A 19,896-nucleotide genomic window follows, 5' to 3' on the forward strand; every position below is an offset into this window, starting at 1 on the left:
AACTGCTCTATTTGCTATAACTCTTTGATATGCAAACAACCTTTTAAAAAAAATAATGTCAGCTGCTTTTATTTACCTGGAATAAGAATAGTGACTGCTGCTTGGACTGCACGGCGAATTATATTATCCATTGCAAACATCCAGTGGGGCCTTATTAAGTGATTTCTTAATACTTTGTTTACCTATAAACAAATAAGCAATTAGAGTAGCTGCAAACTAGATGAAATTTTATCATGTAACAACTGCACGAGTCACTAAAACCCTCCCACCTTTGCAAGTCTACATAGGAGATTTGACAGTTCTAGGCCAGAGCTTTCAAACCATCCCCAGACTGTGGCATTCAAACCCTTCTACAGCACAAGGAAGAAGAGGTTTAAGAAAGGGTAGAGAAGCTTCAACCCCTTGGGGTGTGCTTTGTCCAGGAACAATTCCTCTCCCCCTGTGCTAGGCAAGTAACTCACAGCATCCTGAAATCCAAACAGCACCAGATGAATCTGATTGATGGAAGTGCTGTCAAAGTCCAAATCCATTTTCAACTTTGAAATGGTAGAAGCCATCACTCTCTGCTCTGGAGAGTGTATGAAGTCCCTTAGAATCCCAATAATTTGTTTGATGTGAGCCACTGAAAGTTGCAATTCTTCAGAGCTCTGGAGAAAAGATAATGAAAGTAGAGTTACTGAACATTTGATTTGTAGCATCAGTATTTTCAGGGTTACAATTTAGAGCTTTGCCCATGTATATTTCCAACTGAAATGACTGAACTTCTGTTTCTGCAAAGCCTTTATTTTCTGGGTCTTTCTAACCTTTCTATCTTTTTAATTTTTTTTAATGGTAATTTCTGTTGTCCAATAGGTAAAGTCTACTGCTACTGTGCCTGTCACAAAGGGAAGAGTCCAGATACTATCTACAGATTTCTGCAATGTACTGCAGAGGGCAGCTCTCCTCCATGAAAAGAGCAGAGTGAGTCAGTAAGAGACCCAAATTTTTTAGATGCTTATCCTTCCAATATGCTGGATCTGAATTAATATCTAAATATCCAGGTATTTGATTTCCTAAGGCAAAAAATATGTTTATATACACATTTATCATAAGTCAGAAAAAGGTCTAAGATTACACAGAGGTAAGACTCAAGTGTTCATTCTATGCTTTGCAATCCATAAACCCTACAATTAAAGCTGTCCAAGTGCTGCAGACTGAGATTAAACTTGCTGGTAATAAAAAATCCTTCTTCATCCTGAAAAATATTTAGAGCCTTGGCTATTTTGCAGTTCAAGTTTAAAGCAGAAATTCAGCCCAGTTTCTTCCTCAGACTGAGTTTGTCAGCCTTTCTTTTTCTGCTTTAAAGCTCCACAGGAGCCCTCAAGGTCTGGGGTAAGTTGATCTGCACCATGATTCAGTTTGTAGGAAAAATGAGCCAAGGACTGGAACCATCCTGAACACTGTGTGGAGCTGGGTGCCCACACCAGACCAGGCTGGAGCTGCCCCAGGAGCAGCAGGGCCCTTGGCAGGGGTGCTCCAAGTGTCTGTGCCAAGAGCTAGCACTGGCTGGGGACACCAGGTGTCTGCAGGCCCCCTTTGTGTGAATGCAATCTGGGAAAAAAAAACAGCTTTGACAAGAATAGATAACATCAGTCAGCAGAGAGGATGAAAAGGCTGAGCAATCAACTATGTTACTGGTGTGTGGCATGCCTTGGCTATGGGTTAACCAAACAGTTTTTCTTGCTCCTCTTTACAATCATGAAGCTTCCCCATTAAACCCTTTTTTCTACAGAATCACCATATCTCAGAATCATAGGGAGCTGGAAGGGACCTCAAGAGATAATCCAGTCCAACGCCCTGCTAAAGCAGGATTGCCTAGGGCACATTGCCTAGGTTTTGAACATTTCCTGTGAAGGAGACTCCACAACCTCTGTGGGCAGCCTGTTCCAGTGCTCCATAACCCTCACTGTAAAGATTTTCTTCATGTTTAGATGGAATGTCCTGGGTTCCAACCTGTGCCCAGTGCCCCTTGTCCTGTCTCTGGGCACTACTGAAAAGAGTCTGGCTCCATCCTCCTTACACTTGTAGGCAATTATGAGGTCTCCTTGGTCTTCTCCACTCCAGGCTAAACAATTCCAGCTCTTTCAACCTTTCTTGTAAGAGAAGCTTTTTTGAGATTCATGTACTGTGTTCTCAGCATCTAGTTTGCATATGCTTTGAATTAAAAACTATTAATCAGTTCTCTGTCCTTAAAGCAAACCATTCGTATTACTACCTGGTGGTCCATTTCCATGGCCTTAAAAGCCAAAAAAACCCAGAATCACCCAGCCCACCAACCTCAACCCCCCAGCAACTTCCCTGTCAGAAAAAAAGCAAAAACCCAACAAAAACAAGAGCCCAGCAGCAGGCAGAAGGTGATGTTTGCTCTTCACTCAACAGCAGCACGTCTCACATAGTTAGAGACTGAAGTTGTTTAGAAGGAACAATCCAAGCACCATCACTTATTAGCTTTCAGAAAAGGAATGCTACCTAGCTTGTCATTTTCCTTTTGACACAGGAAAAGGAGAGCTGAGGAGAAATTACCTGTGCAATACAGTCCTGCAGATTGGAAGCAACTTCATCCTGTTCTTCCTTAAGGATTTTATACAGGATTGCTCGGCGTTCACTGTCCTTCCGCAGCAGAAACAGACCAGAATCCTTATCCTCAATGGAAGGAAAAGTGCTCCTGTCCTCTGAGGCTGAGCCCTCATCAGGCACACTGCATCAGCAACAAGCACAAGAGAGACCTCAGGGTTAGACACAGCAGAACTGTCAGAGTGAGCAGGGAGACTTCAGAGGGTAAAAAGTGAGTTAAACAACAGCAGCAGGCTGATCAGACTGATAAACATTATTCTGAGACAAGATGCCTCAGAGCCTCAGCTCATGCAAACCCCATTGAAACCAAAACCACAAGGCTGATTTCAACCTGCTAGGCAGCTGGCATTAATGTCACCCAGCACTGGTTTAGTTTTGGGGAAGAAAACTGAAAACTCTGGACTGAGATAACTATTAATTTCTTCTGGCCCCATACTGTAACATACTCTTTTAAAAATATTGCTTTGTGCTCTCTGAACAGTGGAAATGTCTTTCTGCTGCCACCTTCACACATTTTTTTCATGAGTACATGGAAGGACTAACTCTCCTGCTAACTTCTGGATCCATATCCACTCAGTCAGTAAGAAGACTGACCTTTATTTGAAACCTTAAGGAGAAATAAGCATTGTTCATTAAAATACAGACAATATTTAAATTAACTGGTAACTTCCCTATGTAGGTCCCTTGCTGCTTACTTAGTCAATGAGTAAAAAAATTGCCCTCAGATAAAATATCATGTGACCTAAATCCACTTAGTCCCTCATGGGTGTCAAGAAACAAGCAAATGCATTACCTTAATAAATGGGAAATGGGATGCTTTGTCTGAATCTCTGAAATTGATCTCTTTGGCCTTTCGAAAAACATGTCATGCTGAACATCAGAGTCTGGTGAAACTGAGCCATGCTCACTGCTGCTACTGCCAGCCTGTTCTCCATGGACTGGCAGAGGTAGGGATGTATTACGATTATAATCTATGAACAGACATTGTAAAACAACATGTAACAGAACTATGCAGAAAAAAGGCAATAGGCCTGAAACAACTGTGGTCATTTTCAGCGATAAAGATCTCATTTTGCGAAATGGCTGAGAGAAAGGTAACCTTGCTGCTAGAAAGCTGTAATACAACTCAAAATCATTATATGCATAAGCAATAAAAGGTGTGAATGAGCTTACTGCTGAATCCAAAGCAGCTAAATACTCAAATGAAATCCCATTTCCTTACCCTCTCTTGCTCACACACACAGTACATAGACACATGCTTCTCCTTGGTGCTGGTCCCACAGGTGGTACAATGGGAGATACAGATCTCGAAAGAGTTTGAATCAAACCAATAGGTTATCACCAGCTGCTCTACCACAGCCATATCTCTAAAAAAGACACCACTCTGCTACTCATCCTCCTTACCTCTGCCTGACTGTCAATGGACATAGATTTGTTCCCTCTCCAGCACCCAAGGTATCTGCTTTGCTTGCATGTCTCCTTGGCCTCAGCAATCAGTCTCGCTCTTGGCACTAACCTGAAGGAAATATCTTGTCCCCTTCCAATTAATTTTGAAAGTAAGGAAAAATATAAAAATAAGAGGTATCAAGAGCTTGCTATAATCCTGATTGCCAGCTTGTAGCTGTGTGATAGGAGAGGCAAGGAAGAAGCCCTGTCAGCTCAGCGTGCACACATCCGTGGAGCTTGAGGGTTGTCCCTACAAATTAGGTGGAGGTGGGAGAGGGAGAGGGCGAGAAGTTAAAAACTATTCAGAAAGCTCTGACATACTCCAAGGTACAGGAGTGATGTTCAAAAGGCTGAGGTTAAACAGTCACAGAAAGGAAACAATGTATGTCACCTTTTGAGAACCGGTTAGAGGCTCTGGGCTGCCTTTATTATTGGAAAGAAAACAGGGATGGAGACAGGATAGAAAGATGGGGACAAAGCTGAGGGAAATTGGCAGTGAGAGAATCTAGAGAGAGGAGACAGTGAACTGCTGCAGCTGAGACTGTTGGCAACTGTGGCAATCTGCCTTATGCCCCTAAACTCTCTTTGGAGATGGCTGCAGCAGCAAGCACAGCTTTCCCCAGCTGCAAGAAAGGTTGAACCACATGGTCCTCGAGGTCCCTGCCAGCTTGGTATTCTATGATTCAGTGCAGCGAACCGCTCGTTTGCCTGCAGCCATGTTGCTTTTCTTTCCTCTCACCCATTAGACAGTTTTCATAGCATTTGTCCATTTTACTCATCACCGTGGCCATCACTAAGCTTGCTTCTTGCTGCAGGCCAGCACTTAAACATCTGCAGCACAAGATCATTGGGTACTCTGAAGGAGATCTATAAGCTCATCAGTGAGAGGGAGAAGAGAAAAAAGGAGGAAGGTAGGAGGGAGAAGGTGCAGGTGTCTGGTATTTTACAAAGAGCCAATTGTTCCCAAGTCAGCTAACAAGGCAAGCTCCACCTTCTCTAATGCCACACAAATTTCCAGGAAAATATCCACAGGCAAGGGCTAAAAAGGCCCCAGGAAAGCATAGTTACCATGGCACAGAAGGTTATAGCCTGCCAGTAGCTCCTGACTGGCACTGCCCTGGCTGAGCAGTGTGAGCTCTCCTGTTACCCCTCTGTAACTGCAGGAACATCAATTCTCAGTGCCCCGCAGGTCAGATGATGTGCCCATTTCCTTGCTGAAACCAATTCAGCTTATACATTCTCTGCTAGTTTTTTGGGGTTTTTTTCCCTTTCAATGTTCCCTGCTGAGAAGGAAAAAGCTCACAACAGGAAAAAATTCAATTTGCATTGGGAGTGTGTGCATGTGTGCATGCGAAGCAGCAAGACCAACAGCTTTGCTTGGTTTTAAATGGGCAGTTTCTTCAACCACTGTGCATTTGGCAGGAGTATGTTAAGATTTGTTATCACTGAGAGAGTGGCTGATGTAATGAGGAGGCTAGAACACATTAGGCAGATAAAGCAAAACAACCCACTGAACAGCTACTTCAGCACTTATGTGCCACATTTCTAAGTTACATATCAAGTTTGAAAATGCTGGTCAGAACACCCAATAGACCCACATTTTTAGGTGCCAAGCTTCAACTCTATAAAACTCATGTCTCTCAGGTGTATGTAACTGGCAATGTAAAATACAGAATTACTTTGTAAAGTGTTCACCAAATGTCATTTTTCTAACTTTAATTTACTATAAATGAGGCATTTGGTTTTGCAGAGAGGAAAAATGGGTTTGGGAGGTTTCTATAAGCAAAACACCAAATAAACAAGTCACTGTATTTTGTGGAAATTGTTAAATTTAAATATGTCTAATTACAAATCACAGGCACTTTCAACAGTTGAGCTCCTGCTGCTTTCCTGGCACAAGAAATGTCCTTAGTTAAAGAGAGTTCTTAATGATTCCAATCTTTTATATAATGCTTAATGATGATGTTGACTTGCACTTGGCTGATAATTCCTTACCTGAAGGCTTGAATGCAATTCTGCTTTTCTTGCCCTTGTTTACTTGTTTCAGGAAGGATTCTCTGAGCAAATCAGATGCTGTAACACGTTTATTAGGATCAAGTTCAAAACAGAGCAAAATAAAGGCCCTTGTTTCAGCAGAAAGTGATTCTGGAATTTCAGGATGAATCTTAAACATCCCAACCTGCAAGTAAAACACAAATACAACTTATTTTTAGTAAGCAACTACAAGGAGACGAGGTGCCAAAGCTTTCTCAGTATAACCTCTCTCACTCTTGATGACTCTCATGGAAAAGGAGCTATCCAGGTACTCACACAAAGCAGTGGAGTGACAACAAGGCTTTGATCCTGTTACTGTAAACACAGCGTGAATGTCCATGTGGTATTACACAAATACTAAGTTATGGATGTATCAAACCATCTGCCTTCAGGCAATCTTGGGATCTGCACATTTATCTACACCAAGTGCTTCAAATGCTGCTTCTCCCATCAGCCTCAATCCCTCCAGCTACGGCATGCAGTTCCCATCACTCCTGCCCAGTACTGCCCCCCTCTGTTGCCGACTCCTCCAACACACTTGTTCCCAGAAACAGGAATAACTTCCTGCTCTAGCACTGACTGCCTGGGGCCTGCACCTGTTCTGTCCTGCTGCTGCCAAATTTCCATGTAAGAACACTCACAATGACCTTGCCAGACCTTGTCACTACCCCTGGCACTGGGGCCAGATGTCTTTCCTAGCCTTCCAGTGTTATTTAACTGAAAATCACATGGTGCCCAAAAGTTTAACAAGGCATTACCACCACCACCACCCCACTCTTTTTTTTAATAATGAAAAACATGCGTCTACAGGTTGCTCCCTAGTGACATTTCCAGCTTCTTCACTGCTGCCTCATTCACTAATGCCAATCTGGCATAAATGTTTTGAAGTGAGAGTTGTGTAACATGTGTGCACCGTGTGGCATTTATCTGGCAAGATTATGGATTGCAGTCTCAGCATCTTTACAGAAAACATGCTCTGGAGAACAAGCAGAAAGATAGTAGCCACAAGGGAGATAGTAGCCCAGCAGTTAAACAAGTGGCAGCTGCTTGATAAAATGAAGAGTTGTTTAAATAATCTCATTATACAGTTGCATTAACACACTGTGGCACCATTAGGCACTCACAATAGTGGTTCAGCTTCAATGCAAGCTGAAGCAAAAAATGCTGAGCAGTCATGCTTCTGTTCAAATGACAGGGAAGAATATAAAACGCTAATAATGCATGAAGCCCTTCCAAACCATGACTCTAATCACATTCAAAACTCATTCTTTCCTGCATGTAACGCTTATAATATGTGGAACTTGCTAACATCTGCAATTAAATTGATGTATTTAATAAAGAAATTGAATAAATAATCAATTGATGTTATGTCCTGCTAGCAGGGTACCACATCTAAACATTTACTCAGTCTGATAGAGTATCTTTATCTGATTTGTTAATTGTCATGTGTATTTTGGACAGAGCTTTATAAAGAGCATATACAGTTTCACCACTTCAAAACATCAGCCCAGCAAGATTTTTGCTTTGGAGCAGAGAGAGGACAGCCACCTGCTTGCTGTGCTCTGAGAGCTGCTCTTGACATGCCTGTCCCCGTGGTGAGCCCAGTCCTCCTTGTGCCCCTCTGGGGATCAGCTCACACAAGCCAGCTTCAGCTGGGGCACTGCATGAGCAGATAGCACTGCGGACCTAGGTTATACCCTTACACACCAAACAAAGCCCAGCACAGTCCAAACCAGGACCAGGAAATCTCATCGCATGTCTCTAATCTTTATCTCTTTGGTTCAAGGACAGTAAGTTTCATCACAAGCATTCAGAAACCCTATGGCAACATTAGTTTACTTTGTCTCTATTCCATGTCATTTGTTTACAGTTCTTTCACAGAGATGCACACATTCTGCTGAAATACCAGAAAATGCACACTCAGCCAGGAATTATTCAGTTCTGCTTCCTCTAGCCCCCTTTTTCTCTACTTTGTCCAGCTCTTGTTATTTACAACTATTCTGACTACACAGATACACTCAGATATTCCCTCTCCCCTCTCCCCACCTGCCCCTATGCATGACAGAGTATGCATGTGTGGAAGTGGGGAATTCAAAAGTTTGATATCCCAAGTTTTCCATGCCTATTTTCACATGCGTGCTCAGTTTGCTTAATTCCTGGCTTCAAATCCCACTCTCAGCTTTCTTACTTTTTTTACACAGCAAAAAAGAAAACAGTTTGCAATTTATCGTGCCCAGCAAGAAGCAATACAAAGCAGGTCTCAGCAGAGCCAAGAAACAGAAAACAAAAATAAATCCTTGACTGTAGTCCATGAACATAGTCTGCACTAACTGCTAAAAGCTGTTCCACATCCTTGAAGAAAGAAGGGAAATAAACTTATTTTTTTAAATGTCAGTTCTGAGACTTCAGAACACAGCTCTGTGACCTGGAGGTGCTCATGGGCAGGATACAGAGATACGCAGAACCCTGCCAGAGCTCACCTCATGAGCCTGTGCAGAGCTCATCAAGCACCCAGAACTGAACCAGTGTTTCCTGACAGTTCAATAAACTGTGCTGAAAAATAAGACACATAACTCACTGAACAGTTCAACTACGTGCCAGATATACAAGATGAAAAGGCATCTCCTGACAGAACAACACCTGACATTTACAGCGAAGTGGAAAAAAAGTCTCTTTTCATGGCTCCCTCAGGAAAGCTTTAGTGAACCAAACCATGTCCACCCAGGCAGCTTCTTTTGAGGACTGTGTCACAAATCAACAGCACCAAGGTGACATATTACACCACTGAAATAACCAGTCCTTTCTTTGCCTTTTAGCTGTGGTATATGGGACAACTCACAGGCCTAGCATGACACAGGGTGTTATGTGCCATACTCAATTGCAGCCCAGCTTGCTATGCTTATTGATAAAGATCTGATTTTGCTACAGTGGTTCCAGTAGTAATTATACTAATGCTCACACAGTGACTTTCAACAACACACACAAAAAAATTTACAATATTGATAATTGAAGCAGGTTGCCAGGTTACAAATATAATTTTTCCCCCATTATAAGGATAAGTGAAACATAAGTGAAAACTTAAGCAGTTTACTGAAGGTCTATTGCAAGCCAGTGAAAGGACCAAAATTTTCAGTCTGCATATTTGACATATCATATCATGGCTTTTGTACTACTGTTAATTTTAGAGTTAGGCCAAGGAAATTATTTTCAAATACATTTATTATCAATACTATCTGAAGCATTCTCTTAGGTGTTAATTTGTACATTTGAAAATGGACACCTTAAAAGGAATACAAGTATTAGAGGCAATAGTTTATTGAGGATATAGTTTTGATGAAAAGGACTTAGGATGGAAAATACAGTGTATTTTACTCCTTCAGTACATACCAGAAATCCTGGAAAATTTTTAACCTCTCCCCCCCTTCCACCATCACTTCCTACCATGTTGCAGAGATCAGGAAAACAGATCCTCTGGGACGGAGGTGCATTTAAAAAAAAAAAAAGCCTTAATAAAGCAGAAATAACTTTGTTGTCATCATTGGAGAGACTGATTGCCAAGACTGAAATCATAAACAAAGAGCAGGAGATGACAGAAGTAAGACAGTAGAGATTATTTTTCATAAGTCTTCAGTCATTTTTCAGGTTGCTGCTCTGAGTCATGACCTATTTCCAGCACTACAATAAATGATTACTTCCAAGAGCAATACAGTTTAGAGGAGGGAATGATCACGCAGTGAATTAAAAACACAGGTCAGACCGTGGCTTCCTGCCAAATGAACCTGGCAACAAAAGGTTAATAGCAACTAAATTAATTCTAAAAAAATGTTACTATTTGCAACTTCATAAAATTTATAGCAAAAAAGCTGTACTTACTTTAAACATTGCTGCTTGAGGCTCCCCTAGTTCATGAAACGGAGGTTTGCCTGTTGCCATTTCAATAATGGTACAACCCAGTGACCAGATATCAGCTGGTGCACCATAACCTCGTGGTCCTTTATCAATGATTTCTGGAGCCATATACTGCAAGGTTCCTAGTCAGGACAAAAAGAGTAGTCAAGGGTTATAGGATTCATTCTTGTTGAAGAGAATTAACACACCACTAAGCAGCCTAAAAAATACCAAAGGCAACATGTATAGCCAAGATACATGATTTACAATATCAGCACCAAACACTTGACGGAAACTTATGTTTTAGCATTTTTTCTGTAAACTTTTTTCCCCTTTCTAAGGTGGGACTTCAAACCACCAAAAGCATATTCACCAGATAATCCAACTGCTTCCTCAGAATGTAAAATTTGATCAAACAATTTTTGCAGATGCAAAGTTTTAAAGACTATGCATGTAAGAGGTGATGAAAACCTGCAGATAGTGGCAGACAGTCTTAATGAGAATAATTTTCCATATGTTTACCCCTATAATGAGAACACTAGTGACAATGAATTTCAAATAGTTTGAAAAGCTATTTTTGGAAATATAAAAGTGTAAAGAAAAAAATCTAGGAAACCAGAAGTTTTAGACAAAATCAATCAAGATTGTAATCAAGGCAAATCAATCACATGATTAATAGAAAAATAAGGAAACCCATCATAAATTGGTATTACAGAAAGTCTTTTGCGTGTGCTTGGCATTTCTGCCATCCAAAGTTAGCAAATAAATAAATCTATTGCAATTTCTAAAGCTACACATGTTGGCAAAATAATATCCTGTAATATAAGCTTAGGGGTGGCTCTTAACAGGTGAACTGGAACATCTCTAAAGTTTGCCTGTAGATAACATGGCTGTAATACCACTTACAGTACTGAAAAACATATCCAAAAGTAAGAATGAAATAAAAGACAGTCAATTTGGAATTGCTGATATTCAATCCCATACTAACACATCTAACAAAAAGTCTTCACCAGAAGACAGCCCACACCAACAGTGGAAGCAGATAGTTCTGAGAATGTTTCAAACACTAAGGTACTTTCCCCACATGGATTCATAGCAGCTCTATCTTTAAATTAGATTATTTTTCTTCTTAGGAATGCAATAAAATTACATTGCAGTCAAGCAGTTAACTGTTAAGTAAAGGGCATTTGGTAAAGATAAAAGGGTAATAATAAGTTCATTAAATATTACTGCCATAGAACAAAAGTTGCAGCTACAGCTTTACCCTCAGGCTTTGTCTCTGGAACGGAAAGATATAATGTGTAAACCACCAGAAGTCTGATTTTTCAGTCATGTGATTGTATTTAATAACATTGAGAATCTGCAGAGTTTATGTACTGAGTTAAGGAACAAAACAAATTACAAGAAAGCTTCTAAGACCATTTGGGATACAGCTACTGACGTAATGATTTTAAATCCAAAATGACATCTTAAGTAAAATTTTTATTCTCATGGTAAATCATATCTCTGAGTCACAAACAGGGCAGCAAATGTGCAAGAGAACAAAGAAGAAAGGCACAGGGAAACACTTACCTCCTTTTATTATAGTAGGGTGATTTTTTTCTCAGACAACTATTTCTCTGTATATCATCTCCAATAACAATGTGTTGCTAAAAATCTCCTAATGAGTATGTAGAACACAGTCAAAGACAGAGTCATTTTCCTCTAGTACCTGTTCCAGCCATAATAACAATTGGCTGTAATAGTGACTTTCTGGGCCAAAATCAAATTTTGGACTATCACTTCATTTTTACCTTACATAACTGCTTTCCATACTCCAAGTTTCCACAATATCCTTTAGAAATTAGAACCACAGTGGAGCTTCTACACAATATATGAACCACCAGGCCACTCTGTAGTGCATGTGTTCCCCATGGAGTGCAACTGCATTGAACCAGTTTAACAAATTATACTTTCCTTGACACTTGTGTACAAGGGACTTGTACACATTTGAGAATTATTCACCTAGTGCATAAGCAAGATGATTAATGTGAAATTTTTTAAAAATAATTTGTTAGGGAAAATTAGTGTACCTGCTTAAAGGAACGTGTTGGACTACAGCATGTGGTAGAAAGCTGTTATTTCAGAACCTTAATAATTTTTATTGCCTTCATGTGTAAGAAAGCTGGAGGAACTGCAGCCTCACCACCAGGTAGTTATTGGGAAGTTAATAGGAAGCCTTCATTATCACTTAGATAGACTTGTTGTCTTTTCTCTTCCACACAAGACAGGTGGTTTTGTCTATGTACCATTCACTTACTGCAGCCAATATGAGGTTTATGATTTGTGATATCAGCCTATGCATATGATCATATAACAACTGAAAATGTCATGTTACCTGTAGACCCAAAATAAAGAATTGCAAGTGGAGAAAGATAAAAGAATTGAGTAATTATATGACTATATGTTCATTTTTCAATGTGGAGTCTCAGCTGTTACTCAGCAAACTTTGTTTTCCGTGAGTATTTCTAGTTTTTACCACCATGCTGAATATGAAAGCTTTTCTGTAATGTGTTAGCCTTGTATTTTCATGTAAACTGTTTTTTTTACTGCTGTTTACATCAGGTTAGCCAGTTAGCTGGGTTTTACAATTAATGCCTCAAAACTGAAAGTGTGTGTTTGTTTTGCTGCATTTTTAGACATACCTCAAGAAAATGCACATACATGAGTTACTAATATCAAGATTATTTAATGAAAAAGTTGCTGTATTCAAGCATTTCCAGATGTAATTGCAACAAATCGATTGCTACTTAATGAAAAATATTTAGAAGAAAAATGGAAGAAAATTACATTAAAAAAAAAAAAAAAGGAAAAAGATAGCAAGCCTGTGTTTTTGGTGATCACACTCCCATTCGCTCTTCCCTGAAAACAGAGACCTAATTGTGTTTCCATCTCAAATCTAAAGACTCTGTTGGCTCCAACTCTAAATCTATCATGAAAACCCTTATAAACTCTGCAGGATTAATCTTACCTGTAAATGTTTCGGTGCAGGGATTGATCCCTGCCAGCCGTTTGGAAGTACCAAAATCAGATATCTTTACCACGCCGCTATAGGTGTTCACCAAAACATTGTCCCCCTGTGTTTGGGATGAGAGAGAGAAGGATGGAGGGGGAAGGGCAGGCAGATGAGTACAAGTTCCAAATCCTAATCTCAACATTCCTTCAACTTTGTGGTTATCTTGGTAATATACCTTTCCACAAAGGGATTTTCCAGGAGCACCATAGAGAAGGGGTTGTTTTATTCTTCCCTTTTGTTTTAAGCTTCCAATCCAAGTAAAAATTCTGCTTCAAGTTAGAGTAAAACTAATTGAAGTAAGATAAAAAGCAAATGCAAAAGACACACTAAAAGAAAATTTACCTTTATATCTCTGTGTACAATTTGGTTTTCATGGAGATACTTGAGGCCTTCCAGAATCTGCTTGGTGTAAAATTTAATTGTAGGTTCTTTCATTGGGCCCCACTTGGATCTCAACAGAGCTGAGAGGCTGCCTACAGGAGATAAGAAGAAAGTATTCCCAAGATAGCAAAATTAACAGTATTTATTTATTGCCAGTTCAGCTTCCACCCTCACTTCAGTCTAACAACTGGTGAGACTGGGACTAGCAACCATTCAGCCCCTAATGAAAAAAAGACTAAAGGTAACACCATGTGGTTTATACACTATACTTCAAGAACCACATAGATGGGCAGAGAAGCTGACTTACTTGAGGCAGGGATGGGAGAAGAAAAAAGGATAGAGTCTTTTCTTCACAAATATTGAATCAACTTCTGGAAATATTCAGAGACAGAGGAAAGAAAGCTCCCAAAAGAAACTAAGTAATGGAAGCTCAAAGTAGGAGATAGGACATACACACTTCTCCTACTTTTAATAAATCTAATCTTCTTCAAAATAGCATTATTTTGCTTTGTGATTTACATATTTAAGACAGTTTTGCTTTTTTTTGTTCATAACAAGCTAAGTGCAATGGGTCAAATTCAACTAAAGGAAATACCAGTCCACACCAACATCTTTCCAAAGTGAAGTTTCCTCAAAGAATCTTGCATAATCTGAACAGCTGGTTCCTTTCTAAGACTGATTGCAGAGTTTTAAAATACCTGAATTTGTTCAGTAATATCTTGACATTAGAAGTAATCAGAGCACACTCAACTATACACATGTGAACAGGGAAAAAAAGGCAGGTAAACATCAGCTGATACTTTCAGCAAGTGCAGGAAAACAAGCCAAAGTGTTGGTATAAACTCATCAAGTCTGTATGCATCATACCCTCAGGTGAGAAGGTCATGGGAATTAAAAAAAAACAAACAACTTTCCTATGCCCCAGATGCATGTAATTACACCTTGCCCTTTTGTGTCTGTTCCTTCCCTAGAAAACCTTAATTTTTTCCTGGTTCTCTTGATTCTGTTTTTATTTTGCAAATTATTTTTATATAAGAGTTTAAAACTCATTTTGACACATATTTGACACTGAAAAGCAAATAGCAAAAGGGAGATGAAAAAATAACCTAGAGAGGATATAGAATAACTTCACACCTTAAAATGTAGAAAAGCCTAGAGAACCAAAACCTGAAATTATGAACAAAGGAAGCATATAACTTAATCTCTAAACTACCTAGGAAACAGCAATGTTTTGAACATAGTAGTTACAAAATAATACTTTATTGCTCAATGAGTTTTACTGCTCAGCAGACACAGGCTGCCCAGGGAAACTGTGGCTGTCTTCAAGGCCAGGTTGGATGGGCCTTTGAGCAACCTGGTCTGGTGCTCATGGCAGGGGGGTTGGAATTGGATGATATTTAAGGTCCTCTCCAACACAAACCAATCTATGATTCTATGATTCCAGCCTAAAAGTTCCAGTCATCATTCTGATGTTCAGGCTAAGTGGACTATACTACCTTAACACCAATACTTTCAATGTCTTTTCTCTAGGTTTATAATTATTACAGAAAGGGGAACCGTACACTTCAAATCTGTTCTTTATATGAGAAGAATGCCACCTGTAGGTAACACCTCAACAGGGAAGCCATATACATTGCACATACATTAAATGCACATCTGTTGGCTTTCACCGAGTTTAGAGTCCCAACTGCTTTTGATTCCTTTGAGAGACTAAGCCCAGAATGATACAAACCTCCTGGCACCTGCTCCATAAAAATCTTAATGTATCCATCTTCTGAAACAGATCCAAGATACTGGACAATGTTCCGATGCTTTAAATATTTATGTAGTGCTATCTCTTCATGAAGAGGTTGTGAATACCTATTAAAATAAAACCAAACCAAAACAAAAAGCTAGGAGTATGTCGTCATGTCAGAAAAGGTTCTCAGAATAGATTCTCAGAGGACCCCTTGAAGAAGAAACTGGCTCTCAAAGAATTTATACAGTCTTTTCTTTGCTTTTCCCCCTCCCCAAAAAGAATACAGATGAGAAAAAACTGCAATTTAAAATCCAAATATTCTAGCATTATTTATAAATATTCTAGCATTTTTATAGGCATACATATTATCAAACTGTATTATTTATTAAACAACAGTTCATATTCACAAAAGGATGTTGAGGATGTTGAGTACTAGGTGGAAATAATATTTTAGTATGCTAGGATTTTATAAACCAACCACATAGGAATGCACACTAAGAAGAGCAAGGTTTACAGCAAACAACTGCAGCTTCATTAGCATTATATACAAATATAACAAATTAGGACTTACCTGCTGTCTTTTTCAGGTATTTCTTTGATGGCTATTCGGACCTGATTGCTAAGGTCTCTTCCAGCATAAACTATTCCATAAGTACCTTTCCCTAGAACTACTCTGTCACCATTCTCATCATAATCATATTCATACTGCAAACAGAAAAGATAAACAAAACAGCACAGAAATTGTTATCACTAATATTTGATATTACAGAGAGCTTTAGCAATAGTTATGTACTATACTGAGTACAGCATAGTTACTGTAGTATAGCTGTAGTACAGTAGGTTACCCACCAGCCTGGTACATTATACAGCTTGTAAAATTTCCACATTACTTGATTTACAAAACAATCTCCCTAATCAGCTTCCAAATGCATTCACCCAAAGAAGGTGAATTCCTTGAACAGACCAAATTCAATGAATTCCATGAATAAAGACAATTCAATGAATTGGTGCTGACAAAAGAACACATTCAGGTGCCATTTCTAAGAATTGCTGACTGAGCCTTTAGAATACGCAAATGTATAGAACACAACCTATAATTTTCAGAACAGTAGTTTAAATAAATAGATATAAGCTATATTTTCATTACAGTGAATGCAAACTCTTTTAAGACCCTAAGCTCTCATTTTATCTTAGCCACAGCAAAGCTAATTTCTGGCATATTCCCCTCGTTATGTACTTTTCCAAAAGGTGAAAAAAAATGCTCATCTTCTCTCAGGATAAATATATGACATGGTGGTTCCAACTGCTGCTGAAACCGTGCTGGGTCATGTTGCCACCTGAGTAAGTCACTGCTTGTTTGCTGACTTCAGTACAGCTATACTAATTTCTACCACCTCAAGGTCGTGTCCCGTATCATGATCTTAACACAGAGCTCTCCAACTATAAAGGCCAATGAAAAACTTATTGAGGAATGATGCTTAACAAAAGTACATCTCAGACACAAAATAACCCCAAATTTTGGAAGGTGGGTTAGGCAGCACACCTCTGTCTCAAATCAAAGATCTGATAACGGATATTTAAAAAGCACTTTTTTTAGCAAAGAGTTAAGAGAGGAATTGGACAGTTTCATAGCCTTGGATATCATCAGGAGTACAGACCCTACTTAATAACTTCCCAAATCCTAGAGGATGTCCCATAGAGGAAAACTGCAGGGTATTCTCTATATCTTCATATTCATTCTCTATTTTTAAAAAACACAACCAAACCAACAAACCATTTTACAATGGCCATAACTTATGAAATTTCTGACAATGACCACTTTTTCTGATTCATCCAATAAGAAATTCCTGTGATATATTTCTTTGAAGTGTCTTCCCAGTTCATGCTGTAGCTCTGGTATTGCAACGTCCATGTGTCACTGACAGTCCCTATTTTCACCTCAGTAAAAATGACAAGATTTGTGCTGCTGTATAGAAGGTGCTAAAGGAAAACTGTTGTTTAGCCTAACAGCACATTCTGCTCAGTGGAACTTGAGTTAGCACAGCTAAAATTTCATTTTCCATGTTTCAGCACTTCACAGTTCATAAGATAAACTCATTATATGACAGGCATAACTGACCCAAAACACCCTATGTAAAACTTGTCACATTCTTTGGTAGGAGCATATCCTGCTTTCAGAGCTATCATATAACAAAACTGTGCAGAGAAAAGACAGCAGTCACATTGCAGAATTTAAGATTGACAGCAACCCGATAGACTTCAATAGACTGGTCCTAAGGCAACTCCAATTATCGTGGAGAAACCTATTTCTCTAGTCTGGGTCCCATGATACATGAAAATCATTGCAATTCTAGTTAGTAGACAGTTTAATAGACTTGTTTATCCTATATACTTGACCTTACTTTACATTTGCCTCCTCTCTTCCCAGCAGCTACAAAGCTTGAATAAATCTAGCTGCCAAAAGGCTGAATATGTGATCCACTGGATAAGCATTTCAACCAGTAGGTATGAATAAACAAGGGTTCACTGCTGACCTTCTGCATAAAAGCAGTAAGGTGGACTGGGATCTCTAGTAGATCCTGTTTGGGGTGCAGTGGGTACTCTTAAAGTGATAAGAACTTTTCCAACATCAATATCCAGAATCATATACCCTAAGGTAGAAAGGACTGCAAAACTCACTCTCCTTCCAAATCCTAATTAACTGTAGAATTAAGCTGTAGTTGCTTTCAAATAATACTGCAATTGAAAATGCATAGCCCCTTGAGACAACATTCTCATAAGAATTCTGACTTAAATAATATCTTGTTCTGCAGGCTGTGCTCAAGGTTATTTATTCCTCTTCCCCAAAGATAAACAGTTGTTTACTAATAGCAAGAACTTCTTTCTCTGCATTTTTCAAGCCTATCAAGATCATACAAGGCTCTGTTTTCCATGCTGTCTTTTCTTAAATATCTCAGGCTGCAGAAAGATATTAACTGTCTTAGCTCATTTATAAACTAAACAAATCAATTTCCCCCTTCTGTATCTTGGTATCTGTTTTACTGTCCTGACCTAAAACAGTGAGTACAGGGTGATAACTGTGAAGACCTCAAGAAATGTAGAATGATATAGCTTAAATATTTAAAATTAATTTATGTACTGATCTATTCAAGCATCATTGATTGATGCCGGATTGTTCCCTTCTGTGCATTCTCAAGTGGTTCTTCCAGTTCAGTTTTTAAAAGAAAGGCTCAAGCCACAGGGTACTCACTTCCTCTGAGACTACTACACAGTTGAAAATATGTCTTGAGATTGTCCTGTGATTAACTAAATATGGAAGTATGCAACATAAAATCTACACCTATAGATAGACTGAGCAGATTGGGCAGAGCCCTGGTCCTAGGCAGAGACCACAGATGTATGGATTAAGCTGGCCTTAATAGATGTGCCTATCTCATCCTTTCCACCTGAGGAGAGAATTCTGTGGCCACACTACACAACCTTCAGTGCAAAAACTCATCTCCCCACTATAATGCAATTACACTCAACAGAACAGGAAAGGGTCATCTTCTTTCCTAATCCCCTTCTGAAGCTTCAGGTAGTAAAAAAAGGTTCACTATCATAAAGAGCTGCTCTGAATTGCAAGCCTAAGAGAGTTGCTGGAATGAGACACAGTCAGAAAGATACCCAGCTCAAACAAACCACAGAAGGGTTTTTACACTCATTAATCAGATTGACTGAATTTGCTTGGCTACAAATAAAGGTTACAGGTTATACTTTATGATGGATTTTCAGATTTCAAAACAAATAAAGAGAAGCACAGGATATGCACTTGGAACTTTGAGTCAGTCTTCTGAAAACATGGGTTCACCTGTCTGAGCCCACACAAAATGTAAATTAACACTCTCCAAGTTGTATTTTTTCCCTCTGTAGTGAGTAAAAAGAAAGCATACAGCTACTAGGTTCCTTGACATACCTCCAATGTGTCTCCATCTATTTCCCCTTCTAGTTCCAAAGTACTGCCAGCTGCATCAGACAGAATTTCTTTCACCAGCCCACAGAATCTAAAAAGCAATAAATAGCACAGGATCAAAGAAAAAAAATTTTTTTGAAAGAGATTAAACAAATTCTTTGCAAGGTGGGCTTTGCTTTCAAGCTGCCAAACTGCATAGCATGTTCATAGATTTCTTTCATTATTTCCTTTGTCTGTGTTTATCCTTTTTAAATGAGGAAGAACATCAAACACACATTGAAAAGCCTAATTATTTATAATTTTTTTTTATTTCATGTAGCAGAGCCTAATACTTTCTTTTTATTGTAACTGCACAGTAAAATCTTGGCATGTCAACTATAAGTATTTTTTGTGCACACTTTGATGGAAAGTGCTAAGTATGATCTTGTCTTTACAAAAAAAGAACTAGTTAAAAAGTTGAGCTATTAAAAATTAAGTATTGATTTTCAATTATTCAATTTGCTGGTGTTAAATTTGCAGCATCATATTGGGTGGTTTTCCTTCTGTCTAGTGATGAGAATTTTATTACCCTCATTTTAATTCAAAGGATCCTGTGGTCTATGGCTGCAAGTGTGATTACTCATTATTTCTGAAAATCAGATTTTGTGATTTCTAGTTGGGCATCCAGAGAGCCAAGAGTATGAAAGTAGTAATATTCTGAAGAAGAGTTTTGACTCATCTCCTGTAGTAATCTGCTGTAATTTTGACCATCTCCTGTTGTCCTCTGCCTGAGCCACTAATTTTTTTTCC

At 39.0% G+C, this 19,896-nt stretch overlaps 1 protein-coding gene across 8 annotated transcripts in view; it reads right to left on the reverse strand.

The window, feature by feature from the left end:
- MAP3K15 (mitogen-activated protein kinase kinase kinase 15) overlaps positions 1-19,896 on the reverse strand; it is an 83,126-nt gene that overhangs the window by 4,455 nt on the left and 58,775 nt on the right. For all 8 annotated transcript variants that reach the window (XM_071749336.1, XM_071749328.1, XM_071749319.1 and 5 more), the window contains 11 exons: positions 19,111-19,198; positions 15,727-15,860; positions 15,150-15,277; positions 13,379-13,509; positions 12,992-13,097; positions 9,967-10,124; positions 6,055-6,238; positions 3,407-3,584; positions 2,563-2,737; positions 462-647; positions 77-182 (listed from right to left, as the gene is read on the reverse strand). In XM_071749336.1, coding sequence (XP_071605437.1) covers positions 77-182; positions 462-647; positions 2,563-2,737; positions 3,407-3,584; positions 6,055-6,238; positions 9,967-10,124; positions 12,992-13,097; positions 13,379-13,509; positions 15,150-15,277; positions 15,727-15,860; positions 19,111-19,198 — 1,574 coding nt within the window. The remainder of the gene's footprint in view (positions 1-76; positions 183-461; positions 648-2,562; positions 2,738-3,406; positions 3,585-6,054; positions 6,239-9,966; positions 10,125-12,991; positions 13,098-13,378; positions 13,510-15,149; positions 15,278-15,726; positions 15,861-19,110; positions 19,199-19,896) is intronic.

Source organism: Heliangelus exortis, chromosome 1 (assembly GCF_036169615.1).
Source record: "Heliangelus exortis chromosome 1, bHelExo1.hap1, whole genome shotgun sequence".
In the NCBI taxonomy this organism is placed as follows: domain Eukaryota; kingdom Metazoa; phylum Chordata; class Aves; order Apodiformes; family Trochilidae; genus Heliangelus; species Heliangelus exortis.